We start from the raw sequence: 17,892 nt of genomic DNA, 5'->3' as shown, positions 1-17,892 counted from the left end.
AAAAAAACTTCTCGAGAAAGCAATATTATTGTTGCCTTTTTAGAAAAACCCAAAACCCCTCTGTTAAAGCCTAAAATCTACTTTTTAAAAAAATTTACCGTTAGGTTTGCACCTGGTCAGGAAACCACAGTAATTAAAGACATTATATCTAGCAATTAATTCTGGTCTCAAAAAAATAGAAATAATCTGCTGGTTCAGACACCACAGCTCCGAGTTTGATATCAGTCATACAAGACTTGACTTATCAGCTTTATTCCAGCAGAGTGCACGGTTACATTTTTGACGTTCAACATTTAACACCATTTTCTTCCATTTAAGAGAACAAGCCTGTGGCTTTTATTAATATTTACAAAGACACAGAATTATTTACTATTTACAAAATTCTATCTAGCTAGGCTGGCAGCCTTCACATACCCCCTCCCCCACAGCAGAGAAATCAAGCTAGTTTTTCCAAGTGTCCCTTGAGAAATATTGCTTGAGAGAGTTAGGTCTATCAGAGTATACCTTACCCCATTCCCTGTCTTGAGAGCCCATCTGCATTGGCATTGCTACTGCCACTGCACTGTGTTGCACTGACATTTATGCTTGCAACCCTAGGCTCCATCTTAGCAACTGGGCATTTTGCTGGCTGGCTCTGTTTAACCATGTTAGGGGATTGTGATCTGTCACTAGAGTGAATTTACTTCCATACAGATAAGGCTGAAGTTTCTGCAGTGCTCACACTATGGCTAGACATTCCTTTTCTACAGCTGCATAGCATTCCTCCCTGGGTTGGAGCCTACAACTGAGATAAACCGCTACTCTTCTTCTGAAGAAATCTGACTAAGTACAGCCCCCACCCCATGGTTCGAAGCATCGACATGCACAACAAATTCCTTGCTGTAATCTGGACTGGTTAACACAGGGGGTCCTCCCAAAACTTCTTTAAGCTTCTGGAATGCCTGCTCACATGCTGTGGTCCACACTACCTTATATGGCCTGTTCTTCCTTGTCAGGTCTGTGAGGGGAGCAGCTATGGTACTAAAACTGGGGACGAACTTTCTGTAGTATCCTGCTGTCCCTAGGAACGCCCTCACCTGCTTTCTGGTAACAGGTGCAGGCCATGCCTGAATAGCTTCTACTTTGGCAGGTTCTAGCCTGATCTTACCACTCCTCACTCAATGTCCCAGGTAGGAGACCACTGCCATATCTACACCTAACATTTGCTCTGCGTAATGGTCAACCATGCCCTCTGTAGTCTGCCCAGCACCTCCCTGACATGCTGAAGGTGCTCTTGCCAGGAATGGCTGTAGATGGCAATATCATCTAGGTGAGCAAGGGCAAACCCTCCTGCTCCTGTTAGGATATGATCTACCAGCCTCTGGAAAGTCCCTGGGGCATTTTACACCCCAAAGGGCATCTTTGTGAACTCATATAAGCCAAAAGGAGTCACAAAGGCTGACTTCTCTCTAGCACTGGGCGTCAAGGGCACCTGCCAGTAACCCTTGGTAAGATCAATGGTTGTAAGTACTTAGCCCCACCCAGCAGCTCTAGGGCCTCATCTGTCCTAGGCATGGAGTAAGCATCTGACTCTGTGCGACTATTTAATTTCCTGTAGTGCATACAAAACCTGGTGCTGCCATCCTTCTTTTTACCAGCACCACTGGGGAGGCCCAGGGACTGTTGGACTCTTGAATTACCATCAGTTCCAACATTTCCTTATCTCCTCCCTCAGAGTCTGTTTGACTCTCTCAGGCACTGCCTAATAGGCCTTTGGGGTCTTGTATCCACCTGGTGCTGCACCAGGTGAGTGGACCCTGGTTTCCCAGTGAACATGTCCCTAAACTCCAGTAACACTGCTCGGACTTCTCGAACCTGGGTAGGAGACAGCTGCTGGGTCACTGCTACCCCTTCCACTGAGGTGTCAGTCCGAGCCTCACTGAGATCATCAGTCACCATATCTCTTTCAGACTCCTTCTGCAATCCACTGCAAATGCTTAGCACAAAGGCCTCCCTATCATGGTAAGGTTTCATCATGTTAACGTGGTACAATTTGTGCTCCTGCCGCCTGCTTAGCAGTTCTACCATGTAGTTAACATCACTTACCTTTCTTACCACTTGTAGGGTCCCTCCCAAGCTGCTTGCAGCTTGTTGCGTCTGACAAGGATAAGAACCATTACCTGGTGCCCTACAGCATACTCTCTAGCTCGAGCATTCCCGTCATACCATACCTTTTCTGTTGTTGGGATTCTGCCAGGTTCTCCTGGGCCAAGCTCATGAGTTCCCTGACCCTTGTCCTGAGGTTTAGGACATATGCCACAACAGACTCCTTGTGAGAGTTACACTCATCACAAATTAAATTTAGAGGTCCCCTCACTGTATGCCCATACAGCAACTCAAAGGGTGAAAAACCTGTGGATTTCTGGGGAACCTCTGTGTAAGCTAACAGATGGGGCAAATATCTGTCCCACTCCCTCTTAAACTGGTCCGCAAATGCCAGTAGCATGGACTTGATTGTAGAGTTTAACCTTTCAACAAGACCATTAGTCCGGGGATGGTAAGGGGTGGTCTTCAGGTGCTTCACCCCACAGTACTTCCACAGACAAGCCTGCAGGTCTCACATGAAATTGGCACCTCCGTCAGTCAGTATTTCTTTTGGGAAACCTACCCTGATGAAAATGTTTAACAAAGCATTTGCCACCTTTTCTGCCTCAATGGAGGACAAAGCCACTGCCTCAGGGTACCTTGTAGCATAATCTACTACCACTAGGATATACTTTTTCTTTGTGGAACTTGGGGTACTCAGAAGCCCCAGAATATCCATAGCTATCCTCTGAAATGGCACCTCAATCACAGGCAAAGGCATCAAAGGAGCTCTCACTTTGTCTCCTGCCTTGCCTACTTTTGGCACTGCTTATAGGTCCTGCAGTACCCTGTTACACCTCTGGAAATTCTAGGCCACTAGAAGTTCTGCATAATATGTTTCATTGTATGTTTTATGCCCGTATGACCTGTAAAGGGAACATCATGGGCTATGACTAGAAGCACCAGACGGTAGGCTCTAGACACTACCAACTCCTGCATCTTCTCATCTTATATCCCTCCCTCAGGGGTCCACTCTATACAGCAACCCTTTGTCCCAGTATAAAGATTCCTCCTTCCCTTGAGAATCAGGTGCCTCACTAGCTACCTGCCTCAGGCCTTGCAATGTAGGGTCTGAGAGCTGAGCCTGTCTCAACTCTCTCCTTGTAACCCTTCCCAGCTCCCCTTCCAGATGAAGTCTGCCATCCTCTGACAGCGGTGCCTCACTGTCCAGCCTGGGTACTACTACTCACCTCTACCTTTGCAGTCACTCTGTCCAAGGGAACATCAGTACCCACAAGCAGCTGTGGCTCACCTTCAGTATCACTGCTTCAGAGTAGCTCCCTACCTGAAGTAACCGCCTCACCAGTCCTGGCTGCAAGTATGTGGTCTACCAGACCCACATGCTTGTCTAGACGCCTGACTGCGTGTAACTGCATTAACACATGGTACTGCCTCATCCAAACCCTTTCCTATCAGGGCATATGCAGGAGGGTAATTTGGTACCCTTGTTGTCACAACAGTACCTGCTATTGACATTATGTCTTTCCCACTTACTGGCTTCCCTCACCTTTTGTTCCCCATTTTGCCTCCATGGACATCTGTATGCCACATGGCCCCACTGTTTGCATTCAAAACATTTAACCCTAGGTCCTGGATGTGTACCTGGACTAGTGGCTCCCCCTGCTACTGGCAGATTCTGTTGGGGCAGTCTGGGCTGCCCCACCATGGGTTCCTTTAGACCAATGAGCAGTATTAGGGATTCCTTTCCTGTGCATGGATGCACTGCTTGCTAGGTATAGGTCTCCCTTCTCCCCCAAGTCATCTGAAGTAGCACATTGTCTATCAGCTAACCGGATCCTCATGTCCTCAGGCAAAGTGCTAAGGGTTTTTTCCCTCACCAAAAGGTCTGCCAGCCTTTCATAAGTGGTGACCTGACATCCATTCACTCACCTATGACAGTAAGTGCTCAGTTCGGCAACATATTTACACACATTTTCATCTGCCTTGCGTCTATGATCACAAAACTTTTTCCTGTAAGTTTCAGTGTTAGCTTAAAGAATTCTAACAGACAATCCTTAACAGTTGTATAATCAAAATATTCGTGATCAGAAAGTTTAGACAACATAGTTACAGCTTTACCATGGAGTAAGGGGGTCAGGAACCATACCCAAAGCCTTTGGTCAACATCATACTGTTTACATACCTTCTCAAACATATGCATGAAATTATCAAAGTTATCCCCCTCATTAAACTGCAGGAGAAATTTACTGACCTTTGTGCTTCTGGGGTCTGGTTACTCCCTTCCCCATTACCTCCATGACTCTGGTGAAGAGTCAGCATCTCCTTCTCATGCTGCTTCTACCTTTCCTTCTCCTCAGCTTCCGGGAGAAGCACTTTCTCATTCTCCTCAGCCTGTAGATGTCTTAGTCTCTCTGCTGCTTCTGTTTCCAAATGCCAGGCCTCCAACTCAAATTTCTTTAGCTCCAGATGGATTTTTAAGTCAACTGCAGAAAGGTTGAGCTGTCCATTCACTGAATATTTTACTTCTTCATGGCCAGTCTGATCGCCCTCCTGATTGTTTTCTGCTGCAGCTGTGACCAAAGCTGCAATCATGCCTGCCTTAGTCAGGTATCCATGCACCACTCCCTTAGTCTGGCACATTTCAGCCAAATGGTTCTTTGACAGCTTGCCATACTCCTCCGCTGACATGCTTTGCCTGTTCTCCCTGACTAGCTAAGCTAACAAAAGAAATAAAACAATTGCAATCTGAACTCTGAATATTCACTGCGTGGCTGATTTAGAGTACAAAAACACCTTGAGTGATCACTGTACACAAGCTATAGGAATTCACTATCCACACCACTACAAGCCAATTGCCAACTAATTACTATGTGGTGTGGATATCCAATCACTGCCAAACAATTAATATGGTACGTCCGTGCACTGGCCCAGCAATCAAGGAGCCTCAATCCTCACCACTAACACCAGTGAAAGACGTCCACAGTGGGAAGGATAACCAATACATACACAGTAAAGTACAATTTCCCTTAAGGGCACACAGAGAACACAGTCAGTCTGGGGCTGGTTTCTCCCTTTCTCTCAAGATCCCCAGTAAGACTCCCCACTGGCACAGCTACAGGGTCCAGATCTCAGCCTAGTGGTCAAGCTAAAACCTCCAGCACCCTCTCTGTCCAACCAGTGCTTCGTGTCCCTGCCCAAGCAGCTGACACACACACACACTTTGAGATAAGAGTTATATACAACCACACAAAGTCCTGGGAAAGGCTGGCACAGGTTCTCCAGCTATACTCCTTCATGTCAGTCTATAAGGTAGTACCAGCTGCCACCAACCACTAATATCAGCTACTAAAAAGGCCTTTACCAAAGGGTGTCCAATTATTACTGTGCAATATTATTATCCAAATAGTAAGTGTGACCCAGGGCTAAAGCTACTGGAGTGGCTTGGACAGTATTACTATATACATGCAATGTACTCTACAGCTTAAATTATCTCTACACAAAATAGCCACAGTTGAAAGGTTTAAAAATACTTAATAATAAAAATACAAGACAGTACTTCTTACTACACAGTGCTAGTCAAGAGTTCAGAGATCACAAGAAAATGCTTAAAATAATACAGTAGAATAATTCTGACCACAGTTCTAAATAAACTTAAATATAAAGCAAAAGCAGAGTACTGGTGAGTTGTTGTCAGCATGAGACAAAATCCAAAATGCCATCTCTCTGTCTGAGAAAGTCCTTTAAATTGATAATACATCCTGCTGACTCATTTTAGATTACAACATTCTTAACAATTCTCTAATTTCCCAGGCTAACAGAAAGTCTACATTTACATTTCTTAGTAGGCTTGCACCTGGTCAGGAAACCACAGTAATTAAAGACATTATATATCTAAAATCTGACAATCAACTCTTGTCTCAAAACAATAGAAAGAATCTGCTGGTTCAGACACCACGGCTCCGAGTTTGAAATCAAACAGTCATACAAGGCTCGACTTACCAGCTTTCTTCTAGCAGAGTACACAGTTGTTACATTTTTGACGTTCAACATTTAACACCATTTTCTTCCATTTAAGAGAACAAGCCTGTGGCTTATATTAATATTTACAAAGACACAGAATTATCTACAAAATTCTATCTAGCTAGGCTGGCAGCCTTCACATATCTTCACACCTGTATAATCCAGGAGTCTTCCCTGTGAGAAAGAGTCTTTAGCCTCAAGTACCTCTGACTAGGCAGCTGTATAACCCAAAAATTTCCCTGGATTATGCCAGTTACAAAAAGCTCTGGCCCACCAATAATGGATGAGTGGAAATTCATGGGTCTGCTTCCCTTGGGTCTCTTGCATCTTGTGAAGGATGGGAGTAAGAATGAGGCCTCACTATTTGAAGATGAGCTTAAAGATCGCGGAAAAGTACAATTGTGTACCTACCATAAATGTAGATGTCCGAGTGTATTCACTGTTGCAGTCATTACACTTGGGTTATCCTGCTGGCAGGCTACCCGCTGTCGGCCTGAATTCCAAAGTCCTGGTCCGGCGTCGGTTGCTGTTGCATCTTCCCTGACGTCAGTGTGCCAGGGGTATATCAGATGCAGCTGACGCAATTTTCTTCAGTTTTTCTTGCCCCAGATGTCAGGTGCCCCCAAGAAGGTAGGCAATATACATTGCTTATAAAAAACATACACAAAAATAAACAATACCTTCATCTACAAGCAAATACACCACATAGGTTGTATAGGATAGAGAAGTATAGATAAGTCCCAGCAAAGAAAGGGGGATGGTGGGTGGGTAACCTGGACTGCAACAGTGAATACACTCGAACATCTACATTTATGGTAGGTACACAGCTGCACTATGTTCATCATGTTTCACTGTTGCAGTCATTACACTTGGGTTGAATCCCAAAGCTAAGGTTGGGCGGCTGGGTCTAAATAGGATTAGGAGTGGCTATGAGGCCCTGCAGAACTGCAGTGGCAAAACCTGCTCTGGATTTTGAGTAAAGAGGTAAGTGGTAGTGCTTGGTAAAACTGTGCACTGAACTCCAAGTTGCAGCCTCCAAAATTTCCTTGGTTGGTACTCCTCCGAGAAAGGCTGCTGAAGTGGCTGCTGCCCTGGTAGAATGTGGCCTAATATTCTGAGGCACTGACTTGAAACGAATACAGTGTCCAATCCATTTTGAAATAGTCTGCTTTGAAATAGCCTTTCCGTGTGATCCTGCAGCATATGCTACAAACAGTTGCTCAGTTTTTCGGAAAGCTTTTGTTTTGTCCAAGTAGAAGCGTAGCTGCCTGTATATGTCCAAAGAGTGCAGAAGTCTCTCCCCTTTATTCTGGGGATTTGGATAAAATGTTGGCAAATGAATGGTTTGGTTAAGAGCCCACTAGATACTATCTTTGGCATAAATGTTGGGTTTGTCCTTAGAGAAACCCTGTCCGGATGAAAAATGATAAAAGGTTCCACTGCCATTAATGCCTGCAACTCTGAAACTCTTCTTGCTGAAGTTATTGCTAGGAGCAGAGCAGTTTTCCATGATAAGAATTTTATATCAGCTGTATTGGCTGGCTCAAAAGGAGGCAGTGTGAGCTTTTCTAAGACTAAGTTGAGGTCCCATGTAGGTATCGGTGCTCTCCTTGGGGTTTTTTTGCCCGTCTGAGGTACTGTCTTAGGAGTGGATGAGAGAAAATAGGAGGTTCCGTATTGTAATGAGCTGAAATGGCAGAGGCATGGATCTTAACTGATGAGAAGGATAGGCCTTTGTCCAGCATCTCAGTTAGGTATTGTAAAATCTGAGGAATATTTGGAACAAGTGGTTCAAGTCCTTGTGCCTGGTTCTAAGCACAGAATCTCTTCCATTTTTCTGCATAAGATTTCCTGGTGCTGGGCCTCCTGGCTTCCAAAATTACATCCATAACAGCTTTAGAGAGAGGTGTGTTCTGAGTAGCTATATTACCTGCCATGCAGCCAGATTTAAGGTTCTGAGTTGGCTGTGCAGGATCGGATTGTTTTGCTGAGTCAGAAGATGAGGAATTTGAGGTAAAGACCAGGCTGGTCCTTGAGACAAGCTCTTTAGGATTGGGTACCAGTGCTGGCGTGGCCAGTCTGGGGCAATCAGAATCATTTTTGGCTTCTCTTGTCTGACTTTTAGGGGCACCTTAGGAAGGTGAGGCAGTGGTAGAAATGCATAAACTGTTAGGGTTTTCCAGCTGAATGATAAAGCAACCACTTTCCATGCTTGTGAGTGAGGAGTCCTTGTGCAGAATCTCTGTAGTTGGCAGTTGTGAGGGGAGGCAAAAAGATCTATGTCTGGGCATCCCCATTTCCTTGTTATCATGCTGAAGACCTGTGGATTTAATTTCCACTCGTGAGGGTCCATGAGGTTTCTGCTTAGTTCGTCTGCCAGAGTATTTTTCTTTCCTGGCAGGAATTGTGCCTGCAGATGTACTTGATAGGTTAGTGCTGTGCTCCACAAATCATGGCTTGCCTGCAGAGGGGGGTAGGACCGTGTGTCCCCTTGCTTATGTACCACATAACTGTAGTATTGTCCGCCTTTAGTAATAGTTGTCCTGGATGTAGTAGATCCTTGAAGACTGTCAGGGCATTTTGTACAGCTAGCATCTCTTTTTGATTGATGTGAAGATGCATTTGGTCCGCGGGCCACGTGCCCTGAATAAATTTTCCTGCCATGTGTGCCCCCCAGGCATAATCCGATGCATCTGTTGTTAGTGTCTGCCTGGCTGTGGGTAAAGTGAAAGGCTGTCCCTTGTTGTGGTGACAGGCCAGTGCCCACCATTGAAACTCCTGTTGCAGGCAGGGAATAAGAGTTATTATTATTTCCAAGCTGTGGCAATGTTGAGTCCAAACACTTTTTAGATACCACTGTAGCTTCCTCATATGCAGTCTTGCATATGGAATTAGCAGGATGCAGGATGCCATGAAGCCCAAAGCCTGCAGAATTTTTCTTGCAGGTAGCTGGGTCTTTGTTGCCATCATCTGAAAGTAATGAGTCAGTTGCCTTAGCTTGTCTGGCGTGAGATAAGCCATCTGGGCAGTTGTATTTAAGCTTGCACCCAGGAATATTATCTATTGAGGGCAGTAGTATTGATTTCTTTTCGTTTACTGTGTACCCTAGGCAAATTAGTAATCTTTTTACAAACGCCAGATGCTTTAGAAGAATGTCCTTACTCTCTGCTTGAATAAGGCAGTCGTCCAAGTAGGGACAGATTTGAATTTTTTTTGTCTGCAAAATGCAATTACTGGCGCCAGGCATTTTGTGAAGACCCTGGGTGAAGTAGATAAGCCAAAGGGCAGTGCAGAGAATTGGGTAATGCATTGAGCCAGCTATGAATCTGCGGTATCTTCTGCAAGACTGTCTGATTGGGACATGCAGGTATACCTCTTTGAGGTCCAAAGTAACTAGCCAAACCTTCTTGCCCAGCATGGGTAGAAGTTGCTGCAGTGTCAACATTTTGAATTTTGGAACATCCAGGAAAGTATTTAAAATTGACAGGTCCAGTATTGGTCTCCAGGCATTGTCCTTTCTGGGTACCAAGAAAAGTCTTGAGTAAAATCCTTGTCCCTGTTCTAGCTGTGGTACTTTTTGAATAGCTCTCATGTTCACGGGAGCAGAAATTTGTTTTTGTGCCTCTGCCCATTGATTATGTGGCAGGCCTGGCATAACTTTTGAACTTGATAGGGTGTGAAAATGAAGCCTGTAACCCCGAGAAACAATATTCAGTACCCATTTGTCCTGGGTGATCATGTGCCAATTTTGTGAGAAAAGTGCTAGTTTTCCCCCTAAGGGTGCTGCCAAAAGGTAAGTGTTTGGCATTTGTAGAGGGAAGTCATTGGGACTATTTCCTATAAGGTTGTGATTTGTCTTCTCCGCCTTTGGGGGCTGAAGCACCCCATTGTTCATGTCTGTATGAGCCTTGGGGATGAGATCTGCCTCTTGGGCGTCTGTATCTGCCTCTTTGTGGCCTGTCTGACACTGGAAAGGACCAATTTTTTGAAGGCCAGCTCCTGCTAAATCTAGCTGGCTGAACCTGTAAGAAATCCTTTACTGTCTGCATTGATTTTGCTTTATCCTCCATTTTCTTTAACAACTCTTCTGCCTTAACACCAAACAAAGTATCATGCTGTAATGGAGCATCCAATAATTTTGATTTAACATGATCAGGTAAACTTTGTTTTTTTAACCAAGCATGCCTTTGAATGACAGAACCTGTAACTGCGGCCCTGCAAGAAGCCTCTAATGAATCAAAACCACATTGCAGAGTATGCTCTCCCACTTGTTCAGCTGCATGCAATAAATCCTGCATTTCCTTATTGTCAGGACATTCTGACCTTGTAAGCATTTTCTGTTTTAGCAAAGATATTGGGTATTGTTGATATTTAAGCATGTGAAACTGGCAGTTTAAAGCCCTTACAACAAAAGTAGCAGAAGTGTAAACTTTTTCCCCTCATCTATCCAGTGTTCTAGAATCCCTATCTGAGGGAACAGGGTTTTTTGCAGTGGAAGCCTTGACCCCTTTGGGACCCTGAGAAATTGTTTCTGGGTCAACAGCAGGGTTTCTATAAAGAAATTGATGCGAGTCTGGGACCCTGTAAGTACCTATCTGGTTTGACTGGTGCAGGGGGTAAAGAATCAGGAGACAAACTGGATTCAGAAAAAACATCATCAACAATATCTAGTACAAGGGGGATAGCAAGGGGCCTGTGCTGAAGCAGTAAAAGAACATTTCTGAGCCTTTTCTTGGATTCAGAATAGTCCTGGCTCTCCCAATGGAAATGCTCCCTCATGGTGTGCAAGGTTTCCCCAAGAGAGTAATCCTCAGGAGGAGAGGCTGAAGGGATAGATTCTTCAGCATCAGAGTCCTCATAGGGAGGAAGAGAATATCCCTGTTCTGAAGAGGAATCAGAGGAAATAGAAACCTGGTCAGAGGAATCATAGTCAGTGTCTTGCCTAGGCCTTTTATCAGGAGGGGGATGGGAACCCCTGATCAAAGTAATTAGGTCCTCTGCCATTTTAAGCATCTGTTTCTTTGGCATGGATGACTGTCCAGGAGAATGCTGTACTTGTTTCTTTGTCTTTAATGGTGTTTTAGACTTTGTCTTGGCTGTTTATGTGGACTTGATAGTAAGCTGTGTAGGTCTGAAAACACCCTCAGAAGCCGATGCTTGCTCAGTGGCTCCGGACCCATCTGAGGGAATAGTTTCCGTAGGCCCAATACCTTGAGTTTCCAGAGGCCTAGTTGTCTCCATGTGGGAGTCGGAGGCGGCCTGTGGCTCTGAGGTAGTGGGTGTCAGGGGCTGCGAAAGCGCCTCACTGAGAACCGGCGACTGGCCTAGAAGAGGCTTCGTCGGTTTTGAACCTCGGATGCCTGTCCTTTTCTTTGTCTTTGCGTTTTTTATGGATTCCGGTCTGTTGTTCCGACGGCATTATGTAGTTAAACCTTCGGCCAAAGTAATGTAAAGCAAAATTAAACTGACGCTTAATAGTGCATTGATTGAATCTAGCACAAAACCGACAACTAGCAATGTCGTGGTCAGGGCCTAGGCAAGGAATACAGTAAGAGTGAAAATCCTTATGAGGCATTTGCTTCCCACAAGAAATACAATTGTTAACTTTTACCGACATTGGTCTGGAGCAAGAAAAAGTTTCCCCAACGGGGTACTTAGCTTTATTGAAGACTTCGGTTCTGAAATTCAATTTCGAAAATCTCAGGAGTCAGCCGACCGGTACTTGCGAACTGCTTTTGCTTCGGGCACCACGCGGCAAGAAAGACTGAAGAAAATGGTGTTGACTGCATCTTATATACCCCTGGCTCACTGACGTCAGGGAAGACGTGACAGCAACCGACGCCGGACCAGGACTTTGGAATTCAGGCCAACTGCGGGTAGCCTGCCAGCAGGATAACCCAAGTGTAATGACTGCAACAGTGAAACACGATGAAAATCTTGGAGGTGATGTATACAACACATTTACTGCTAGGAATGTTCACTAGTGAACAAACTTTGATTCTCAGTTCATCTAATGGTGCTATAGCAGAGAAGTGGGTCTGCAAATGGGGCTCTCCTATCACCTATGCACAAGAATTTATCACCTGTCACAATTCGGGCATTAACGTGCCAGCAGTTTCTCCCAACTTCTAACAGCACACAGATTGGACCATTAGTACTTGGGGCATTGTTTCACTCCGATACTATTAGAGCAACAGATATTATGCTGGCAAGGATCTTAAGTTATGAAACTGCCAGCCACACAGACACTTGGAAAATCTGCTTTCATGCTTCAAATATGAAAACTTTTCTCGAATGGGGCAGGACACAGATCTAAACTCTGACTGGCAGAAAAGAAATGGGGTGGGTGGAAAAGAACTGGAGTGCTTATGGGCAAAGCAGGACTGCACTTGTGTCAGAAGGTCAGACTGGGGGACAGGATGAATCAATTTCTAACAAGCAAGCAGGATCCTAGTTATTAATTACTCTACAACAGAATGATTATACCAAGATGTTAATGGAAATGGCACTTATGAACCTCTCAGCATAGATATCTTAACTATTCAAAACAAAAGCAGTTTACAACTCTACTAGTAAAATCTGACAAAGACATCTTCTATCACGAACGTCTTCTTAAAGTTATATGAATACAGATTACTAATAACAAAAAGTCACATAAGCATAGATTACTAATACCAAGTCAAATGTTTACGCAAACGTTTACTGGTGCCCTTACCTCATCATGCAACCCTACGTAAGGAAAGTCAACAAGGTCTTGTAGTTGGGAGCGTTCACAGAGAACAACAACTAACTGACGCAGACAATCTAGCTGCCTGTAAAAATACAGAGAAAACAATGTTACACTCAGATTACAAATCAAATTACTAAACTGCAGGGTCATCTTAACAAACAGCGAATTTCTAAGCAAAAATAGAAAGGAAAAAAAAAAGAAAAAAAGAAAAAGCAGTAAGATTTTTTTCAACCCACTTCAAGTACAATTTGGTGGATGCACATTTTCTTTACTTCCATCAGGTTTAGCACTACTATTGTCTGCTGCTTAATTCTGCAATGACTGACAATGAACAGCTAATCATCACCTTTCTGTATCTCCTCCCTCTCCCAGTACCTCTATAACCTGATGAATGCCAAAATAGAAGTTATGTTCTTAACATAACGTTCCATGTTAGTTGTCTTCTTCTCGCCTTCTTGCTGGATGGGTTCGGAGCCGACCTGCCCGACTGCCACTCTAAAAGCTCGAGAGTTGGTTCCACCGGCTCGAGGCTCCCGTTATATCCCACAATGCTAGGCGTGAGTTACCTCAGATCTCGTTTGTAAGCTAACCCCAGCTTATAATAGTATCAGAATAACTATAAACAAAGTCCACCTCTAAAACCAGGGAGAAAGAAGGGTGACCTATATCCTCATCCAGGAAATATGCACAACAGCATATGCCTAATAAAAGAGGTGGTAGAAAGAGAGGTCACAATCACAACTCTAGGTCTGTCCAGGCCAGGGGGAAGGAGGGTGGGACGCGAGAAGAAGACAACTAACATGGAACGTTATGGTAAGAACATAACTTCTATACGTTAAGTTGTCTATCTCGCCATTCTTGCTGGATGGGACCAAGCCCCTAGCACCTTGTCCCGGGTGGCCTAACGGAACAGACTCCTGAGAACAGTGGAACCAAAGTTAGCTCTATGCCTAGAAGCTAAATCCAACTTATAATGAGAAATGAAAGTGTGAGGAGTAGCCCAAGTAGCCGCTGCACAAATGGTGTCAATAGGCAGTCTGTCTCGAACGGCTAAAGGAGTAGCCAAAGCTCTGGTGGAATGGGCCTTAGGTTTATTAGGCAGCTTTTGGTGTCTAATTTCATAAACAAGGGAAATCAGAGATGTTAGCCATCTAGATAATGATACCTTTGAAACTGAAAGTCCCTTTCTGCCTTCTGCATAGGAGACAAACAGCTGGTCAGATTTTCAGAATTGTTTTGTTCTATCCAAATAGTACCTCAACTGACGATGAACATCTAGCCAGTGTAATTTTTGTTCAGACCTATTGGAATATTCTGGAAAAAAGACAGGGAGGTCAATGCTTTGATTTAGGTTTGACGTCGAGACTACCTTAGGCAAAAAGGACGGGTTGGTTCGTAAGGATACCCTGTCCTTATGGAACAATAGATAAGGAGGTCGACAGCTGAGTGCATGAAGTTCTGAAACTCTTCTAGCTGAAGTAATAGCTACCAGAAAGAGAGTCTTCCATGATAGCAATTTTAAAGAACAGGGGGCTGCAGGTTCGAAAGGGGGAAGAATCTAAGAAGTAAGAACAGACTCTGTGCGTCAGGCGAAGTCCCTTGAGATTGTTTACGGAACCACATTTTCCCACTTTTCTGGCCTTTGGGGTAAGGCCTAGAAGGAGTAGAAAAACGGACTCCGACGGCAGAAAGAGTCTTGCCATCAGTCTCGCACCTAGTCAAGGTTTCTTTCACTTGAGGACCAAAGAGAGATGATCCATCGAATGGGGAATTAGTGAAAGACGTTTTAAAGGGGTCCGCAAAATTGCATAGCCGCATCCAGGCATGCCTACGTAAGGCCACACCTGTCCCTGCGGCCCTGCTCGCTCCATCAGCCGCATAAGAAAGGAGGCATGGAGGAGTTGGCTATGGAGTTCAGGGTAGCCAGCTGAGTGTTCATCTTATCTTGAAAACCCGCAGCTGTAGGATCCTTCAACATGTCACTCGCTTCTTTGATCAAGTCCCTTTGAAGACGAGTAAAATGGCATAGGTAGTTCAGCGAACGATAGCAAATGTCGCTGACAAGAACATCCGCTTCCGCACCTGTCCATGGACCTAGATTCCTTGTTAGGTGGATGGACAGGTACTGAAGGATCAGCTAGTTCCTTCTTAGTGGCAGCAGCAACCACCATAGCATCCACAGAAACTCCTTTTGTCAAGAACTGTTTGTCTGCTGGTGCCGTTATGAATTTTGAGGGTCTCCTGGGAGTGGGGTCCACTGAATCAGGAGCCGCCCATGCCTTTTAGCTACCACCTGCATGAGGGGTCAAAGGGGAGACACCCAGGAGGTGGAAGGACGAGCCAAACGCCTCAAGGTACACAGATTCATCCTCCGAAGGGTTGAGGGCTGGCCAATTTCCCTCTGTTTGAGGATTTCTAGAATGTCTGCAAAGAGACATCTTCAGAAGGGGAACGGGGAACCCTCGGAATCCTCTAAATCTGTGTCAGAGGTGACTGACTCAGGTGAGTCAATGTGTTTCCTCTTACACTTTCTCTTCCGAGGGGGCTCTTCTGCCAAATCAGGAGAGGCCTCGGAAGAGGATGAGATCCCCACAGGGGGTTCCTGAGGAGCTGGCTCTCTGTGGTCCGGGATGAGGGAGTGAGTCGACTTGACCTGAGGCACCGTAGAGGGAGGGGCGGACGGAGCAGACTGTGGAGTAGAGCCAGGTTCTAACACACTCCGCATGACTTCGAACGCACCCCTGTCAGGCAGAGCCAGAGGTCCCCGCTCCGAGAAGCTGAAAACCTCCCTTGGCACCGACAGTGATGGCTCCGAGGCCGATGTCGGAGCCGAACTCACCAGCGCCGAAGCTCCGAGAGGAAGAGCGGGGTCGGACAAGGGTCCGATGCCACTCACCCCCTCGGAGCCGAGGGAAGTCCGGCGCCGAGATTCTTCGAAAGAAGAAATCGGAGCAGACGACGGAGCCGAAGACATCTGTATCGGCTCCGATGCTACCACAGTCTCGGTTCCGAAACGCCCCAGCTCCGAGCTCAACGGAGTCGGAGGAGGAACATATTGATGGACAGGGGCAGGCATCGACTGATGAGTCGGGCTCTGAAGCATTTGGGCCAGTGCCTCGGACTTAAGAAGTCGACTCACTACCCTCTGAAGGTCATGATCCGACAGCCTCGATGACCTAGAGGAGTGAGATTTATGGCTCCGTTCAGACAGCAGAGGAGATGCTGGAGCCGAATGAACGGAGCCAAGGGATGGTGACCTAGATCTCTTCCTAGATGTCGGCTCCGAAGGTCTGGTCGGAGCCGACAAGGGAATTTAATACCTGCTCCAGCCGGAGCCGAGGGAACCACAGAAGTTAGACTCATCGACTCCAGCCGGAGCCGATGCAGACGTAGGTTTAGTAGCCTTAGGTCTCGGCTCAGTAGCTGGAGCCGAGGACCTAGAAGCCTTGGAGGGCTTCCCAGAGACAGAGAGGGAATCCTCAGGCTTAAGTAGACCCCTTAGGATCAATTTGTTCTTTCTTTCCTGCAGGACCCTGGGACTGAAGCCGTGGCATAGAGCACAGGAGTCCTGCAGGTGTAAAGGCCCCAGGTAGACACAAGAAGTGTGACCGCCTGTCAGAGACATTTTCTGACAGCACGCATCACACTTCTTGAAGCCTGAGACCTTTGTGTCTTTAGACATCTTAGAACAAGAAAGTGTAACCACACACACTCAGTCAAACACACTGATTACACCTTATCTTATTTTTAAAACTCAAAAATAAAACAACTATCAAAATGTTTTAATTAAGAGAAGCAACACACACACACCACTAGGGAATGGAAGAAAGGCCTGAAGGCCCGAGGGAGAACTTTTAAGTTCTTATGGGGAAGAAATGGGATTTTGTGAAAAAGGGTTAGAATTCCACTAAACTAAGGGAAAATGTAGTTAAAATTAAAAATAAAGGGGTTTAAGTATCCTAACTTTACTGAAAGTTTACTTACCAAGAAGCCGGTAGAAAACCAACACCTCGATCGCTGTAGCGGCAAACGAGATCTGAGGTAACTCACGCCTAGCATTGTGGGATATAACGGGAGCCTCGAGCCGGTGGAACCAACTCTCGAGCTTTTAGAGTGGCCGAGTCGGAGCCGAGGTCGGCTCCGAACCCATCCAGCAAGAATGAAGGCGAGATAGACAACTTAACATCAAATGTTATTAACTTCAGTTAGTCTGTTAACTGGGTCACTCCAACCAACACACACAACTTATTTTTCAGGGGGAGACTCCTGATGTTTTTCACACTGACAAGGATTAATTTGTTAATATAGTCAGGATGCAGTGGAAATTCCCCTGCCTTTTAATGGAGGACATCATTAGGTTGGCTTTTTTGACAACAGTGATCAAAAAGATGGCATGTGGTGGGATTGGTGGTGATACAAACCACAGTGTGGAATTGGCACTAGAAATTAATATGCATCAGAAATGTATGCAATGTGGTCTGACCATTCAGTGGATAAATCAGAGTCAAATACAGACAGACCGCTGGCACCTTTGATGATTAGAGTAACCAGAAAGTGAATGGAAAGATAGGATGAGGAGCAGAGTTGTTGCATGCAGAGGTGGCACAGATGCTGAAAATACAACAGCTCCTGTCAGTGAACATGTTATAATGAAGATAAAGACAGGTAAGCCTTCTGATCATCATCTTCTTTTGGCTTTTCCAAGTTAGGTGTCACCACAGTGGATCACCTATCTGCTCATGATTGGCAGTAGAGACTTATGGTGTCGAGTTGCCAGCCTGGTGCCCAACCTTCCATGGAAGGCACACAAGCGCATGCACTCATATCTAGGGCCAACTTAGAGCGTCCAATCCACCTATAGCATGTCTTTGGGATGTGGGAGGAAACCGGAGCACTCGGAGGAAACGCACTTTACCACAGGGAGGACACATGCAGACTCTGCACAGAAGGCAATCTAGCCGAGGATCGAACTGGAGAACCTCTTGCGGTGAGGAGACAACACTAACCGCTGCACCACTGTGGCCGCCCACAGGTAGCCTCCTGATATACAGAAAAAA

The 17,892-nt window shown here is 45.5% G+C and overlaps 1 protein-coding gene across 1 annotated transcript in view; it reads right to left on the bottom strand.

Moving 5' to 3' along the window:
• The window catches only part of NUP160 (nucleoporin 160), a 1,498,284-nt gene that overhangs the window by 335,887 nt on the left and 1,144,505 nt on the right, over window positions 1-17,892 (bottom strand). Inside the window, exon 28 of the mRNA XM_044082750.1 lies at window positions 12,821-12,917. Within this exon, the coding sequence (XP_043938685.1) occupies window positions 12,821-12,917 (97 nt within the window). The remainder of the gene's footprint in view (window positions 1-12,820; window positions 12,918-17,892) is intronic.

This window comes from Protopterus annectens, chromosome 9.part0 (genome assembly GCF_019279795.1).
Source record: "Protopterus annectens isolate FY-2018-M chromosome 9.part0, PAN1.0, whole genome shotgun sequence".
Classification (NCBI taxonomy): domain Eukaryota; kingdom Metazoa; phylum Chordata; order Ceratodontiformes; family Protopteridae; genus Protopterus; species Protopterus annectens.
The sequence above is the reverse complement of the archived record's forward strand: the minus strand, read 5'-3'. Positions and strand labels throughout refer to the sequence as shown.